Source organism: Lytechinus pictus, chromosome 13 (genome assembly GCF_037042905.1).
Source record: "Lytechinus pictus isolate F3 Inbred chromosome 13, Lp3.0, whole genome shotgun sequence".
NCBI classification, from domain to species: domain Eukaryota; kingdom Metazoa; phylum Echinodermata; class Echinoidea; order Temnopleuroida; family Toxopneustidae; genus Lytechinus; species Lytechinus pictus.
In genome coordinates, this window is record NC_087257.1 from 25261104 (window position 1) to 25279049 (window position 17946).

Consider the following 17946-nt stretch of genomic DNA (forward strand, 5'->3'; position numbering starts at 1 on the left):
TACTTCGGCACAACTCGGCAAATGCTCAAGGGCCAGTCTGAGTGTCTGACTCGTTCTACTTCGCGTAGAAGTATCAGTTATGTATATTTGGCTGATGAAAATGTGTCATTTCTACCACATTCATGTGCAATGACTTATTGGCGAACTTATTCCCAACTTCCTAACATATGTGATAAGATTTTTGTCTCACCTGCATAGCAGAGTGAGACTATAGGCGCCGCTTTTCCGACGGCGACGGCGGCGGCGGCGGCGGCGGCGGCGGCGACGGCGGCGTCAACACCAAATCTTAACCTGAGGTTAAGTTTTTGAAATGACAGCATAACTTAGAAAGTATATGGACCTAGTTCATGAAACTTGGCTATAAGGTTAATCAAGTATTACTGAACATCCTGCCTGAGTTTCATGTCACATGACCAAGGTCAAAGGTCATTTAGGGTCAATGAACTTAGACCATGTTGGGGGAATCAACATCAAAATCTTAACCTAAGGTTAAGTTTTTGAAATGTCATCATAACTTAGAAAATATATGGACCTAGTTCATGAAACTTATACATAAGGTCAATCAAGTATCACTGAACATCCTGCATGATTTTCACGTCACATGACCAAGGTCAAAGGTCATTTAGGGTCAATGAACTTTGGCCGAATTGGGGGTATCTGTTGAATTACCATCATAACTTTGAAAGTTTATGGATCTGATTCATGAAACTTAAACATAATAGTAATCAAGTATTACTGAACATCCTGTGCAAGTTTCAGGTCACATGATCAAGGTCAAAGGTCATTTAGGGTCAATGAACTTTGGCCAAATTGGGGTATTTGTTGAATTACAGCCATAAATTTGAAAGTGTGTTGGTCTAGTTCATAAAACTTGGACATAATAGTAATCAAGTATCACTGAACATCCTGTGCGAGTTTCAGGTCACATGATCAAGGTCAAAGGTCATGTAAGGTCAAAGAACTTTGGCCACGTTGGGGGTATTTGTTGAATTGCCATCATATCTCTATAAGTGTATTGGTCTAGTTCATAAAACGTGGAAATAAGAGTAACCAAGTATCACTGAACATCTTGTGCGAGTTATAGTAGTTTTCAAAATCAGCACTGCTGCTATATTGAATCGCGTGATGCAGGTGAGACGGCCAGAGGCATTCCACTTGTTATTATTGAGCGGCGATGTTACACCCATACCATCCATTCTCTGGTACGGCGGCAGCTATTGTATCGGACTAGCTATGTGATCCTTACTTTAATCTCTGCAGACTGAATAATATGTGTTATGGTTATCAAATCAACTCCTGATCAATCTAGTCAATATGATTGAAATTTGGGGTATTTTAATCTATAATTAAAATTGACCAAAAACATATCTTTCAATAGGAATTCAAATTGACCATTTTGACGGCATTTCTGTAATTTACTGAGTGGCGAATGAATGTTTGCAAATATTATATTTGTATAGTTTCACCAGGAATCGCCTGTCGTGGTTCGTTAAAAGTTGCAAAATAGTTCGCTGACCGTTCTTAATGACGGGAACACTTCTTATTGTCACAAAGGTAAACTTATTTCAAAAAAAAAATATATATAAATAAAGTTACAAGCGTTTGCACCACTCGTCAGAAAAGTATCAAAAAGGGGGAAAGACACGTTTCTTGCAACGTTTGCAAGCACCCGCCGCTCTGGGGGGGGGGGGGAGATTACCATCCCTCAAAATACGGACCCTATATGGCAAGTCCGACATATCAAACTGCCTGATTGTCACCCAAAACAAATCATTTAGAATATATGATTTAGCTTCCCTTAATATATAATTTCCAATTCATTTATGGTTATTAGATCACCGGTGACGGTATTGATTATTGGTGATTGTTCTAAAAGTTTCATGATCAGGATAATATTGTTATAATTGTTCTGTATTACCTTTTGTTTTATTTTGTTTTTTGTTCTTTTTGTTTTGTTTTGTTATTTTTACATGAAATATTGGCCAAAGCCATGTAGCTGTTTTGTCTAGAACTGATCAGCAACATTTGTGATTGAATTTGAATGGATTATTTTTGTTACCACATGATCATGCCTGGTAACTCCAAACCGTTCTTTTTTCAAGTTTATTTAACATTTTCTATCAAAACTAACAAAATCGCCGTACACCGGGGCTTCGTCTTACAAAATTAGACGGGGCCCAGGAATGAGTTGTTGACTTAAAGGTTTATGAAAGATTTGACACGCATTGGAAAATTGTTTCGAAGCTTTAAATAAGAAGGTGTACGGTGCTTGAAAAAAAATCTTTTGTCATGACATTGATGGTAAAATCATGCAGACATGTATTTCAAGCCAAATATGAAATTTAAAAAATTAAGAAAAAAAGTATGCGATGCTCTGTCATCAATAAACAAGGCAAGATATTGGGAAGTTTGTTAAGTACTTACTACAAAGTTATAGTAATTACTGGATAATAAATGCACCATGGATGTATGTATTGGGATAAAAGTAGCGAATGCATGACATATATATTTTGCAATATATTTATTTGTAAATGAAACGTAATAAATTCTTAATGAAAGAAAAAACAGTAAAATGGTTAAACAATTAAATGTTGTCATCTATCAAATAGTCATTGGTCGTTGTATCTGGTTATCTGTTAATGTTTTCATATTTTTCTGTCATTTTAATTAAAGAGATGAGAGAGATGCGGAATAAAGGAAAGGAAGTGAGTGAAATAGACGTTTTACAAGGTAGAAGAGGAGTAAAGGGAGAGAAAGAGGGAGAGAAAAAAAGAAAGAAAGAAGAGAGAAAGAAAGAAAGAACGAAAGAAAGAAAGAAAGAAAGAGAGAGAGAAAGAGGGAACTAGAGAGAGATGGAGTAAGAACATGAGCATGGGAATGAAAGATAAAAAGGGGTTTGGAATAATGATTGCTTAGCAAGAGAATTCGAGCTGCTAAAGGGATAGACATAGGTAGAAAAGTTGTGACTATAAAAATAAAGACGAAGAATTACCATGAGAATACATTGACTGAGGTGGTGGAAATGTTCTTCCCCGAAAAGCTGAAAAGAAAAATCGGGGGGGGGGGGTCATTCATCAATTAATAAACCGATCGAAATTTTCCTTCCCTAAAATCTTACAAGCAAGCAAGCAAAAAAAAAAACACTAAATAAAATGATGAAATATCACGGTTCCCGTCCATCGGACCCTACGATGTGCCCCAATGATTGTAAAAAAAAAAAAAAAAGAGAGAGAGAGAAAAAACTTGACTGTGATGTAACAATGGCTAATTACTAAAAGCTTTTCCTCTACTTCCTATGCGCGCATCAATCTTATGCATTGTGATGTAATTTGATACTTTGAAACATTTACCGTGTTTACACTTAATCGGCATTTGAATCGGCTCGCGGTTCTGAACCGCGAGCCGATTCAGCATCGGCTTTTTCATAGCGTGTAAACGCGAGCAACTTGAATCGGCTCGCGGTTCAGAACCGGCAATTTGCACCACAAAAGTAGTAGGTTCTGAACCGCGAGCCGATGCAGAATCGGCTTTTTTACTACGTGTAAACAGAAAGCCGATTCTGCACCGGCAATTTGTGCGCATTTCAATTACTGTACCATTGTGACGTAATTGTAAGCGCACTGATCCAGCGTTGTCTTTATTATGACGTATATTGTAGGTATGCGTATCAAACCGCGAGCTGTAACAACGTGTAAACGCAATCCAAATGCCGATTCTGCATCGGCATTTGGTTCAGAACCAATTGCCGATTAAGTGTAAACACGGTAATTGTTGCCATGGTAAGCGCGTGACAGGTGCATGCGCAGTTAACATGCGCACCTCCCTCTTAATTTCGCAAGGTTAATTTTGCATGTGTTACGTAACACGTGCGGCGCTCGCGATCGCTAGCGCTAGCCCAGTTTGTCATGTGATTTGTATAGATAGCGTTAGTGTGAATGCATGTTTTTAAATCGTGTCAAGTTTTTATCTAATTCCATCATTTTTAAGAGAAGTTAGAACATTGGAAAAATGAAAAAGGAGATTGTTGGAATATTTGGAACCTGGGACCTGAATTTCTGGAGTCGACCAGAAGATGTTTTTCGAGAAAAACTTGAGGAGAATCACATTCACCCATTCACGGAGACGGGTCCAAATCGTAAGAAAAACGTAGATCTTGGTCTAGCTTTAATTTTTTTTCAGCTATATCTTAATGATACATCTATCGTACATCTCAAGCCATTTCTTACTGAGGAAGGAGATCGTTTTGATCTCGTACAGTGGTGTAATATTGATAATAAGCCAAACATTTTGGATGTGCCAGGTATGATGGATGCAGAAAAACTACGGTATATTAGACATAGCCTAGTTAACGTTATTTCTTAAAAGCAAAATTTTTGACCTTTTCAAATACTAAATTCTAGATCTAATGTTTAGCTAGATTTTGACCTAGATCTAGGATCTAGTCCCTAACATTTGTAATAAGAACAAATTTAGAGATCAGACAGGTCGTCAGTCCGGAAAAGACGGACATGGTTACAAAAACTGTCTAAATATCAGGGGCCCGTTGCAAAAAAATGTTGCCATAAAAAAACTTTTTTTTGGCCAGAGTTTTTTAATGAGTACCGTATGGGTACTAGTATTCAACCCGGCATAATTCAAAGATTTTGACATATTCCCCAAAATATTGAGAAATAGGGAATTTATCTTAATTTCACACCTTTGTTATTTCCAGGGTAATCTGTTGTCGATATTTTCTTTGTCAATCTGTCGACTGTATGCGCGGAGGATCGAATTATGCGGCGATGGCCTTTTGCACTGAATGGTATACCCAGTTGTTGTGTGTCCGGACAGGTTGTGTGTCCGGACGATCAATTTTAGAAAGTCATTTGGAAAAAATTACAAGCGAAGTTTCATCAAATTTTAGTACAAAATTTTAGAAAATATTATAGAGAACAAAATAGAAGATGATTACAACTATTGAATTCATATTTTTAGTGTAATCTTAAGACAAAAAAGAAGGCTTCAAAAATATAAAGTGTCCGGACACCCGATCCCCCATCCTACTAGTATTCAACCTAGTGAGGATTGATAGCAAATCTCAAAAGGGTTTAGATTGCTAAATTAGATCTAGATCTATGTAAATCTCTGGCTTTGATTAATTCCCTGTTTGGTCTCATCTCAAATGGTCTAGTCCATAGTCGGATGGGACAAGGGCAGATTGAGAGATAGGGCCATCTTTCATCGCTAGGTTGAATACTAGTGCCGACGGGTTGAATACTAGTACCAAAATCCATCGCCGTATAATTCGATCGCCCGCGCACACAGTCAACTGGTTGAAGAAAAAAATAACGGAAAAAGAATAACCAGCATTTGCTCTTGGAAATAAGACGGGTCTGAAATTCAGGTAAATTCTATATTTCTATATATTTGAGGAAACTCTCCAAACGGGTTGAATACTAGTGCCCCTACGGTAGTACTAATTTTCAATGGCATAATTTTGTTTGCTAGAGTTTTTTTTATGGAAAAGTTTTACGCAACGGGCTCCAGGTCGGAGTATTTAAAAATAAGATCGATTAATTGATGAGGTATCCACTCCATGTGTCACTGCAAAAAGTTGGCTAAGTCCCTTTATAGGTCAGTAGTATGGATTATTCACCTCGCTCTGATCGCTGGCATCATAATTACAAAAGCTGCTCAGATAGTTCATTTTGCAGGTTTGAATACATAAAATATCAAAAAACTTTGAGCTCGCTCTTGACACTAGCGCTATTCATTGAGAACATTTTTAGATAAAACGAATTAAAAAAAGTCAGTGTTTAGTTGGAACTATCCTCTCAGATAAAAAACCATCCACAAATATCTGCTTTTAGATTTGGTGTATTCTGGCCGATCGGTGAGAATACACCGCAAAAAGACTTTTACAACTTAAAATTTCTTCCCCCAGGTATACCGCTCGCTCGCGGAATAGTTATAGCCTATATATACACAACAAAAAAAGTAAGTCCCCCCCTAAATCAAATTGCTGTAACTTTTGAACGGAATTATTTTGAGATATGATATTCCGTAGGTGGTTTTCTACACACATTAAGCAACTCCTGGGGAAAAATAAGATTGATCGGTTGAGTCATGCACGAGTAATTAAAGATTGAATTAAAAATGACCATTTTACTTTTGAACGGAATTATTTTGAGATATGATATTCCGTAGGTGGTTTTCTACACTCATTAAGCAACTCCTGGGGAAAAATAAGATTGATCGGTTGAGTCATGCACGAGTAATTAAAGATTGAATTAAAAATGACCATTTTTGAAAGTCACAAGAGTCGTTTTTCAGATTGTGCAAATACAAAGTTGGGCAAATGTTGTCTTTAGGTGAATGTTATGGTGTTATGCTGTTTTACTATCCATCATTTAGCCACTCCACACACAATTTTGATATAATATGTTCATGGTTGAGTGAGCATAATGTATTGCAGGGGCCGCGGAAGCGGGGGGGGGGGGCTGGGCGGGGAGCTTCAGCCCCCTCCCCCACTTTTTTCCAAAAGTATGTACAAAAATGTAAAAATGACCATACGATTGTGATTTTTTGCATGGTCAGCCCCCCCCCCCCCACTTTGAAAACCCTTCCCCGGCCCCTGTATTGTGACGTATCATCATAGGGGTTTATGGTAGTATCCTCTACAACTTGTTAGATCATGTTAAAATTTGAAAATGTTGGTGGCTCCCCCGATTATAGGCCCCTCCCCCATTTAAAAATTCTGGACCCACCACTGATTTGTCCATAAATTAAACTGATCATGAAAAATTGTTAGGAAAAGAATACATTTATGCAGTATAAAGAGTATTCATTCCTAAGTTTTCGAATGTGCTCGCTCAACCATGAAAATGTTCAAAGTTCGGAAAGTGCGTGGTGATAGAAATGATGGATGATAAAAACGATAGCAATTAAAGTCTTATTTGAAACCGAATTTGCCCCCAATATTCACTTCATTACCCTTTAAAATGAGTCTGTGACATTGAAAATACCAATTTTCCCACTTTGATGCGTGCTCAGTTTTTTGCTCAATCATCCATAAATAAACAAATCGATTTCATTTTTGCACAGAATTCTGCCCATAGGTATGAGGCGCCGAATGTACCAATATTATATAGAACAATTATTTGTTATATAATCATTATTTATTAAATAATAACTATTATTTATATATAATTTACATTTTATTTGTAAATAACTACTATTATATAAAATATCATTTCTAATTATTTATATATAATTCCAAGTAATACTTCATTATTTGTAAATAATAATAGTTCGACATTCCATTATTTATAAATAATGATTATTTGTTTTTCATTATTTATAAATAATGATTATTTGTTTTTCATTATTTATAAATAATGATTATTTGTTTTTCATTATTTACAAATAATGATTATTTGTTTTTCATTATTTATAAATAATGATTATTTGTTTTTCATTATTTATAAATAATGAAAAACAAATAATCATTATTTGTAAATAATGAAAAACAAATAATCATTATTTATAAATAATGAAAAACAAATAATCATTATTTATAAATAATGAAAAACAAATAATCATTATTTATAAATAATGGAATGTCGAACTATTATTATTTACAAATAATGAAGTATTACTTGGAATTATATATAAATAATTAGAAATGATATTTTATATAATAGTAGTTATTTACAAATAAAATGTAAATTATATATAAATAATAGTTATTATTTAATAAATAATGATTATATAACAAATAATTGTTCTATATAATATTGGTACATTCGGCGCCTCATACATAGGTTGATAAACATTACTATTAAATGACATTGCTAAACACAGCCGTGAAAAAAAGTTCCACCATATTGAATAAAGGGTTACTTATTCTTAAACATGTGCACCCATAATGTACACAAGTCTATGAGAGACGAAGTCAACATTTTAACAAATATGAAATGAGGGTTTGTTTCATGGACGGTTTTTGTTACTTCTGCCAATAGTTATTTCATGAAACTTCGTACATGGCTTCAGAGTAACACTATCCAAAAGGCGCGCACACCAAAATAACCATTTGATACGGCACAGAGGCCTTGAACTTTCTTCTCATTTGCATAATTTTTCAATATTGTGTGCTCACTGATGCATTAAACATCGGGATTTTCATAAAAATCAAATCAAATGAACTATGCAAGGAGGTTTGTGACAGATATCCATAGTAACAAATTGCATTTTTTCCAATAACGTAAAAAAGAGCTAATCGCATTCCACATGTTCATTCAAGCGTGGATATTTAATTAAACGCCTTTGAATCATTGAAGCAAATTAATTGGTCATGAACATAACGAAAAAGTTGAGAAAAGATCATTTTCAGTTCCCAAAATGAACCAATACTTGCCTATGATATTTGAAAATCGAATTTTTTTTTTCAATAAATGTTCATTGAACCGTGAAACGATGAATATTGTTGAAGAAACTCTTCCAAAACTAACTGTCATCATATTCTATCATTTTATTGATATAAATGTGTAAAAATCAAATTATAGCAAATTTGGACTTGTGTTTATTCAACCGTGAAATTTAGCCAAAAAAGTTGTATCGTCTTTTAGAGAGTACCTTTTACAAGCCTTCTGACTATTTTTTATGATGAGAATGTGGAATTAGTTCCAATAAAATGGAATCAAAGTCATGATATTTGGCTTGTGACTTTTGAAAAGTGACATTTTTGCCTTCTGACGGTGCTCACTGAAGCATGAAGTGAAATACGTCCATAACGTTTACCCAGAGGGTAGCTTATAAAATTACCTACACGCTCATGTAAAAATATATTAAAAACTCGCATTGGTTCGGAAATTATTGATGTTTGTTTAAGGGGGGACTTACTTTTTTTGTTGTGTATATATATATTGTATTTCATTATTTATAAATCCTCTTAAGGTGTTTCTCAACTTACATTTAGACGCAATACACAGCTACTTCTGGGTACCGTTTCATCAACATTTTCGTCCGTCAAATTGTCAGGTCTGACAACTTTCCTTGATTATGATTGGCTGAGAGGCACTGTTACCATAGTAACTGTCGGATGAAACGTCTGACAAGTCCTTTCATGAAACACTCCCCAGGGGAGTGTTTCATCAACATTTTCATCTGACAAGTTGTCAGATCTGACATCTTTCCTTGATTTTGATTGGCTGTGAGGCACTGTTACTATAGTAACTGTCGGATAAAACAGGACTTGTCGGATAAAACGTCCGACAAGTCCTTTCATGAAACGCTCCCCAGGTCATGCAGGTAGAAACACATCTATTTGCAGACAATGCTCGGGGGGGGGGGGGGCTTTACCCCCTCCCTAACAAAAATTTATTTCATCGCCCCTGAAAAATGACATTGCTCTTTTCCAAATGTTACATAAAATGTTCTTATATTATTCTTAATTTGTTTCATTTCTAATATTGCGGCTTCTCGTATACTTACCATACTGCTATTACATTTATTTCTATTTTCAAGGCTTTGAATACGAGTATCGTTCTCGGTGGTTTTCAATATTCCTCATTGCCATCATCCTCGAGGTCCTCGGTGTCTCAATGTGGTATGCCTGGGGAAACCCCGGGGTAAGTATAAAATGAAATCAAATAGTTATAACATTTGACCATTTTTTTAAAGACATCTGTTTGCAAAATGGCGATTTCTTTTGATGGTAGTTGAGAAGATCTAATTTTCTCAGAACGGACGAAAAAGTGTTAAAATTTGCCAATGTATTGCACATATATATATATATTTTTTTTTTTTACAAATGCAGACGTTACCTTCAAGAAATTAACTATAAAGGGTAATTTTTGTTCGGTTTTTTCTGTTGGTGATATTAGCTTTTCGAATCTTTTGAGAAATGCTATCTTACACAAAATATGGTCACGCGCGAATTATGGTCTCACCACCACAAATGAACATTAATTTTCAAATAAAAAGAATAACAAGAAATTGTTAAATATCTTTCGTAATCTATAAGGCCTTATCTACTTGAAACAAATAAAACATTGATGGGAGATGATTAGATAATTTTGAATGGCACATATATTTTTTTATGAGGGCGCCGTTGAAAATCAACCAGTGAAAACTAGTGACAAAATGAGTTATGAGGATTGTGCTCAGGCCTTCTATAATAGATAAAATTTATATACATACTCTTTCACGGTTGGTTTTATCATAGAACAAATTAGCATTCATGTGGTCTTTGATGATTGTATATTAATACGCCTATCTTATTACATGAAGTTTATTTATAATTTAACGCTCTTTAACCCCCTACCCCTTCCAGCAATTCATCTCTTTTGTGGTAGTGTTCTTCATCATCAGTATCCATCGTATTCACGCCCATAAGGACATGGTTAAAATCATCATCGATTTGCACAAGGGAGAATACTACCTCATGAAGAAGGGCGAACTAACATACAGAGGCTTGCTACACAATATTTACATCAGACTGATTGGCCAAAATAGTGGTAAGCACTTGCGTAGACTTGTTTAACGTAGTAGCTGTTTAACCCTAAAAGGGTTGGGGCATCATGCCCCCCCCCCTCGACGCTTCGTGCGATATTTCCGAAACGCAAAAAGATAGCGCCGCAAATTTTTGAGACCATATTCGCGACATATTGGTAATAGCATCACGACGCCACGTGACTTTTTACAATGCCGTAAATGACCCATTTTATACTTTGTGTATAAATTTGTACATTTTATTCATAATAAATAAAAATACTTATTTTCAGAATTAGTTTTTTTTTATACTTGTAGTTTATGTGGCAAAGAACGTGCGTGCCAAATTTCGGCGCGATCGTCTGAACGGCGGCCGAGATCAGAAGTTGGCCATCATGCCCCCCCCCCCCAGTCCTCAATACTTCTCAAATAGCCAAGTCCTTTTAGGGTTAAGAAAGGAAGTGTTTTTCAAAAGTGTACTTATAATCAGATGATCTTCAACCAACAACCGCGTAGCCAGGATTTCATTTTGGAGGGGGCGGTAAATGCACGCGAAGCGTGCCAACACTTACAGAGCGCGCGAAGCGCGCTCCCTAGGGGGTGGGTGCAGGGAGGGGGAGTTTCCCCCTCCCGCGCGAAGCGCGAAGCTTTTGGTGTTTCATAAATTAAAATGAAAAGGAGCCGTCTCTCTTGTCTCTAGTACCTATATCAACTCCAATTCAGTTGACTATATTGCGATTTGGAACCTTGTTTCCATGAACCTTGTTTTCAAAAGTGATTGTGAACGCACACAAAATAATAACCCCGCGCGAATCGCGGAAGCTGAAGCGTTTTATCAATTTTTTTTGCCATGAAAAGGGTCCCGAGTAAAGGTTATTCTCAATGATATATTGAATACTTCCCTTGGAAAGATCAGATTTCATTATAAACAATTTAGCGACAGTGCATATCTTTAACTCGCAAAACAGAGGAGAAGTGTATATGCCGGGAGGAAGATATTCCTCCCCGCGCAGAGCAATGAAACTCTGGAATTTCAAAGAGCGGACGTTTCATCAAATGCAGATATCTCTAATACCCCATCGGCTCTAATTCAATTGATTTTCTAAGATTATTGAACTTCATTACAAGGAAAATAGTGCGCAAAAAGTTGAAACTTCTGTGATTTATTGAAATTATATAAAAAAGGATGCCTAATTTCTTTGACTTATCCTGAAGTGCTTCATTTTGAGTTATAAAGAAACTTAAGTGTCATTCAAAATTTCAAACTGAGGGCGCAAAACAGGACAGGAGATGAATGTGCAGGGAAATGACATGAAGTTTAATAGAATTTGATAAAAAAATATTGTTCTTTTTTAGTTAATACGACACGAATTTTATACCTTCCTCTTTTAAAATTAGGAACCTGTTTGCCCCAAAATTATGGTTGTTTAGTAATTAGCTGAAAAGTGGGAGAAGTTGACTTTATGGAGATGATGGCAGAAATTGATATAAAGATTTTACCCGAGCCGACCCGACCAGAAGTTGCGCGATCAATTAAAAAAAATAAGATAACTTCATATACTTCGGCCTAACCTTACTCTAATTCCATGCCCTAATGTATACGTTTGAACTTTAACTGGCAAGAAACACATATAGCTGAGGTAGAAAAACAGGGTTGGGAAACAATGGAGAACTTCAGTATTGTCATTTAACCGCGCGCAGCGCGGAAGCAAAATTCATATATAAATTCAGAGCAAGAGTTTCTCTTTTGAGAAAAAAATAAAGAATAAAAAGAAAAAAACACAAAGCTACCTTTCTTCCCTTTCCTCCCTTTCCTTTCCTTTTCTCCTCTCTTTTTTCCCTTCTTTTTTTTTCTTTTTGGGGACGTTTTTTTTTGGGGGGGGGGCGACCGCCCCCATCGCCCCCCCCCTGGCTACGCGCCTGTCAACCAAGAGTCCTCCTTTGACTGGTGTAATGATATGATATATTTTGTTAATGAAAAAAAAGAAGAAGAAAGAAAGAAAAAAGGGGAAAGGTATACAGTCACCTAAAGTTTGGGACCAAAGAGGGCACGTATCCCACCTCCCTCCGCCCCTTTACACTTCCTCTGTTTCCGCGCCTGATGTATTGTCACTAGGCGAGTTTATTGATGAAATTTGAAGTGGTTATCGTAAGCTCTACTCAACTGCCATCCAATTAGAATGCAGTACTGATATGACGTCGTATGCGTTCTTAAAGTGCACATGTTGTTTAATTATTTTTATTTATTCATTTTTTTAAGAGGGTGGGCATTCAGGCCATATCAATTTGTTATTCGTATATCTCTATGGTTAAGGCTTAAGACCATGTCGTATAGCATCCAAGCTAGCTCCGCATCAAAACTGCTGAAGTGTACAGTGCGTCCCCAAAAAAACGAAACCAAGATTTATCGATGATTTATCATATCTTAATCACAAATAAAATAGACAAATGACCTACCATTGTAAAGCTTAGAATCTCCTCTTTCATATAAAATTAATTAGTTTAATTTTCATTCACGCATGAGTGAGCAAAAACAACTTGAAGAGGGGATACCAAAAAGTCATTTGGCGGGCCGTATCTGGGTTTCAAAAAGAAAACCACATTTTTAAAAAGTTCAATATCTGCTCTTTAATTTGATACCTCAATTACAGAAAATGGTCAAGAAATAACAAAGTTCTGGTTATTTGAAATAAGGCTTGAATTTCAATAATTTCATAAAATGAAGAGGTTTTACAGGCTAGCGTTCAAACTCACTCGACACTCCGTTTTGTTGACGATCAGCCATGCATTAAGTCTTTTGTTAACCGTGCGATTGCGTCTGTGGGAAACCGGTGAAAACACGTTTATTTAATGAAATTTGGAAATACAAGCATTGTTTCGAGGGAACATAACTTTTTTACTTCTTGACCATTTTTGTGATTAAGGTATCAAATAAATGAGCAGATATTGAACTTTTTAGGCATGTGATTTTCTTTTTGAAATTCAGATACCCCCGCCAAATGAGTTTTTGGTATCCTTTCTTCAAATTTGCTCACTCATGCGTGAATGAAAAATAAACTAATTAATTTCAGATGGAAGAGGAGATATAAGCTTTACATTGATAGGTCATTTGTCTATTGTATTTATGATTAAGTTATGATAAATCATCGCTAAATGTCGGTTTCGTTTTTTGTGGGACGCACTGTATTATCCGGGCCTAATTGCTGCTTACTGGTGGTAGCTGTTCACCTGCAATGCTAGTGACAAAGTCATCCATGAACAGAATGACTGTCTTCTTTATTGTTTCCGTTCGCTCCAGGTTCTGGTGAAATTTTCTTTAAAATTGTTTTGAACGGTCACGACCTTGCGCCTCAAGATTTAACCTCATCAGCGGTTCGAAAAGATGTAAGTAAAGTATATACCCATATCCATCTTTCACTATTCAGGCACTTCCTGATCGAGGTATTTGAGTTGTTTAATGTGCTATCAATTCAATCTGAAATGAAAACGTGCTTCCATGGGGAAATGAAAATAACATTTTTTGGGGTTATATTTTTGTACTTTATCACTATTTGATTTTGTGTTTGATTCATTCGCAGTTTAGGAATGCTGTAGTATCACCTTCAGTTTAAAGAACCCAAATTAAAAGGAGAAGCAATAGTCCATTTTTAATCACACTATTGTTGTCTATGCGTTTTTATTGTTGTTATTTCACTTTAAAATGTCTTCTTGTTTTCTTTATTACACAGAAGCTAGAAAAATTGGGCCGTCGATTGGCAAATCGTCTAGGAATAAATTATTTTGACTGGACAGACAAATCTACACATCATATCCTTTTTACACTCATGTATTAAAAAATAACTTTAAAGGGATGTTAAACATTGAATGACATCATGTTCTGTCTATTTAGGTTAGGTCCTTTAGTTAATATTGCGGCATGAAAAACGTTAATATTGATTAGGTATACGCTTCATAGATTTCAAATCAATAAATTTAGACAGAACTTCCTTAATTGATACTTTATTTTATTGTCATTTTCATCGCTCCAATCAAATACCCTTTTATTTCCCTCTTTGTATTCCCGCTGCGTACTGCCATGAAGGCATAGAACTGAATTCGTGGGAGTTATTGTTTTAATCTTCAACTAATTGAGGGATATGGGCCCGGTAGCATAAAGATATGTGGTGAATGGCATATATGAAAAAAAAAACATTATAAAACTCAGTGGGATTTCTTGGTCAGTCTTTTTAACAAAGTGCGTATGCAACAATAATTTTGATTGGTCATGGCATTTAGTGACGTACCGTAACCTTTATGATACGAGCCCAAATGAAAACTTTATCATATACATGTATCTGCATCGAATCGCTATACAGAGTGAGTCAGAAAAAAAGTGTCCAATTCGCTTTAAATTGTCTTGTATGAAGTATGAAAATGTAATCATTGATTGATTTATAGGTTCCCTTAGAGTTATTCTCTCTGCATATTTCGTTTCCATTTGCATGTGGATATTTGCATGCATGACTGACTACGAGACAGTATCCAGGAGGTCGTAAAATCACGTAGTCAGTCATGCATGCAAAGATCCATCAGAATATGGTACCAAAATATGCAGAGGCAACGACTCTACCAGGGCATATCAATAAATCAATGACTAAATTGTGCATATTTCACACAAAATAACTTTAACCGATGGGACAATATTTCTGACTCACTCTGTAGTTACAAATTACTTTGCGCATGACTGATGACCCTTTCTTGTTAAATGATAAATTCATTTGTAGCTAACTTAGCAACTAAGATCATGTACCAGTCTTACGGATTTTTTTTTGTGGGGGGGGGGGGGGGGCTTGAGGAGACTTGCCACCCCCTACCCCGACGCAGAGCACTGTATTCATTTTTATGAATCTTAATTTAGGATTCCTTGACATATTATATGTTGTGCACATGTTATTCGACACCGTTCACCCTACGCTTCTAGGTCGACCAGCACAATCAGCAGTGGAGATAGTGCTCTGTAATCATCATTTTGATTTTGGCGACGAAATCGCAGCAGTGGGCAGATACAGGCTCACAATAATTGAACGTGGTGTAAAATCAACGATTTGTGAAGAGCGCCATCTCGTGACAGATATATGTTTAATGATTTCTTGATAAAATCATGCTCGTTGTAATTGTGATTATTCGGAGTAAATTAGTACACCACCCCTATCACCCGGCCCGTGGCTCGTACCAAAAACTAATTCACGTTAATTTACTTGGGATCCCTTGAAATATACCTATTCAACGAAATCTAAATGATTTCATTGATTTTAAAACCTATAGCCTTGCCTATAGTCTCCTCTCTGTCTTCTTGTCTTTCCTTTCAAGTTGGCCTAATCATGGCCTGATCAATTCAATGATGAGACTTCATTTAAAATGAAAACTCGAGAAATATTTTGTCCAAACATTAAAGTATTCTGGATTATTAAAACAAGTTTTGTGTGTGAATTTATTTTCTTTTGCCTCCATTTTTTTATTGATATGATACATAATTATTTTCCCCCAATTTTAAATATTTTTTAAAATAATCTTACATCATTTTGTATTTAGACTGTTAGCGACTTTTCTACTGATTCCATCAATCTTTTGCATTATTCTTGAAATTGCATCACTTAGCTTTGAGCCTATACTCTCAAAATTATCAATAATTTTATAGAATTTCTAGAGAAATAGAAGATTTTTGTAAAAATATATAAATGGCAAGGTAAGTAATATTTTGATAAGAAGCTTTCTACATGCATTTTAATAAGTAACTTGTATCAAGACATGTCCCTCTGAAAGGATATTTCTTTTAAGTAGATTGTTTTTAAGCGTGCATAGCCCTCCATGTCCATTGCATTATCCGCAACTCATTTTTTTCTGTTTTTATTATAACAAATTGAAATAAATCACAAAATTTACAAATGATTATTAGGTGATTGCAAATCACATAAACACAAGTTAGTTACACAAAAAAGACAAAATAACAACCATAATAAAAAAAAACCTACCCACTTATCCTCCCCCACCCCCCAAAAAAAAGAAATGTGGCAAAGTGATGACTTAATATCAGCGTTATCTAAACAAAGATAGGTGATTTGGTAAATAAAGTAGACAAAACAAAATATACAAGCTATGATTATAACATGGTTTCACAACAACTATTGATAGGATTAAAAAACACAACTGGTTATTCAAGACGACATAATTATGGAGGTTTTTAAACGAACAAGTATATCAAGGAAACTGAGATACAAGTTGCATCATTATTTCTTCCTTTACGAAATCAACTTCATGTCTTTATGACAAAATACATCTTTTTCATAATGTACAATATGAATATGAACATGCAAAATTAAAAATTATCATTTGAGCAAATGAAGATTCTCCCAATTTGGACGCAAACAAGATAAGAGGGAAGTAGAATACAGACAAAATAATGAATGAGATATTGAAAGGAGAGTGTAACGGAGAAAAGATATGCTAGAACGGAAACGGTCTTGGGGAAAAAGAGAGACAGTGGAAAAGAGATAGAAATAAATTGAGACGTAAGAAAGAGAGAGAGAGAGAGAGGGGGGGGGGGGGGAGTAGTGGGAGGGGGCAGAGCAAGGAGAGAGAGGGGATGAAAATGCATGGGGTGACATGAAAGAGGGTTTGGTATAGGTTTTCAAATTATGGAGGTTCCGTGGCCGAGTGGGCTCAGCTCAGGTGCCTGACTAGATACTTAAAGTCCCCCACGGTCCGAGCATGCCGAGGTTCGATCCCCGTCCATGGCACTTGAAGCGACACGACATTTACCCCGGTCTTAGTATTGCTCAGTTGGCATAGAGATGGGATGTAATAAAGTTTTTGGTTTAGAATATTCTGTAAAGATAATGATTAATGTTTATTTAGTTTTAGACGTTAAGATTATGTTTGGCTTTAAAGATTTTCCGTCGGAGCAATTGTCGCCGGGGTATTGGAACCGCCCTTGAGCAAGGCATTTAATCAAGAGAGCTCTTTTCTATACAAGCATTTGGGTGCACTTGGTTAAAAAAAGATAGTTTTGTTGTTTATTATGGAATGGGTGGTATAGGTTTAAAAAATGTTTCCTGATATGTGTCTCACATAAATTCCATTATGAAATGGGAACCGTCCATCGTCTTTGCCGTTGTCGATCTGTTATTGGGGGTGTTGCAATTGCAAGTCTATTCTCAGTTCCTAAATCATTCATAACTTGTAATTTGTGATTGATTACTGGTCTGATTCTTGGAAAAGGGAGTGTATTCTGATTTGCTATCGATAAAAATGGATCTATTAATAAAAATTGCAATAGAATATTTGCAATTGATTGCAAACACCCCCTAACAGTATACAGGCCGGTCGGCGTCATGTGTGGGTGGGCAAGACGGTCGAAGTTAATGGGACATCATAATTTATTATCAATATTTTTGCTCAATATAGGTATAATACAGAGAGAGGTAAACGACTCTAACC

The 17946-nt window shown here is 35.8% G+C and overlaps 1 protein-coding gene across 1 annotated transcript; it reads left to right on the forward strand.

Annotated features, from left to right (window-relative positions):
• Window positions 1–3950: 3950 nt before the first annotated feature.
• On the forward strand, window positions 3951–14303 carry LOC129274269 (cation channel sperm-associated auxiliary subunit TMEM249-like). Its single transcript, XM_054911105.2, has 5 exons — window positions 3951–4135; window positions 9505–9608; window positions 10313–10496; window positions 13769–13854; window positions 14199–14303. Exons 1-5 carry the CDS (start codon window positions 4009–4011, stop codon window positions 14301–14303), a joined length of 606 nt encoding a protein of 201 aa, XP_054767080.1. The 5' UTR covers window positions 3951–4008.
• The last annotated feature ends 3643 nt before the right edge of the window (window positions 14304–17946 follow it).

What these genes read in the sequence shown, in the direction of transcription:
- LOC129274269 (XM_054911105.2), top strand. Translation starts at nt 4,009, where the DNA reads ATGAAAAAGGAGATTGTTGGAATATTTGGAACCTGGGACCTGAATTTC. An exon ending in CACGGAGACGGGTCCAAATC is followed by an intron (nt 4,136 to 9,504) that starts GTAAGAAAAACG and finishes TCTATTTTCAAG; the next exon opens with GCTTTGAATACGAGTATCGT. An exon ending in ACTGATTGGCCAAAATAGTG is followed by an intron (nt 10,497 to 13,768) that starts GTAAGCACTTGC and finishes CGTTCGCTCCAG; the next exon opens with GTTCTGGTGAAATTTTCTTT.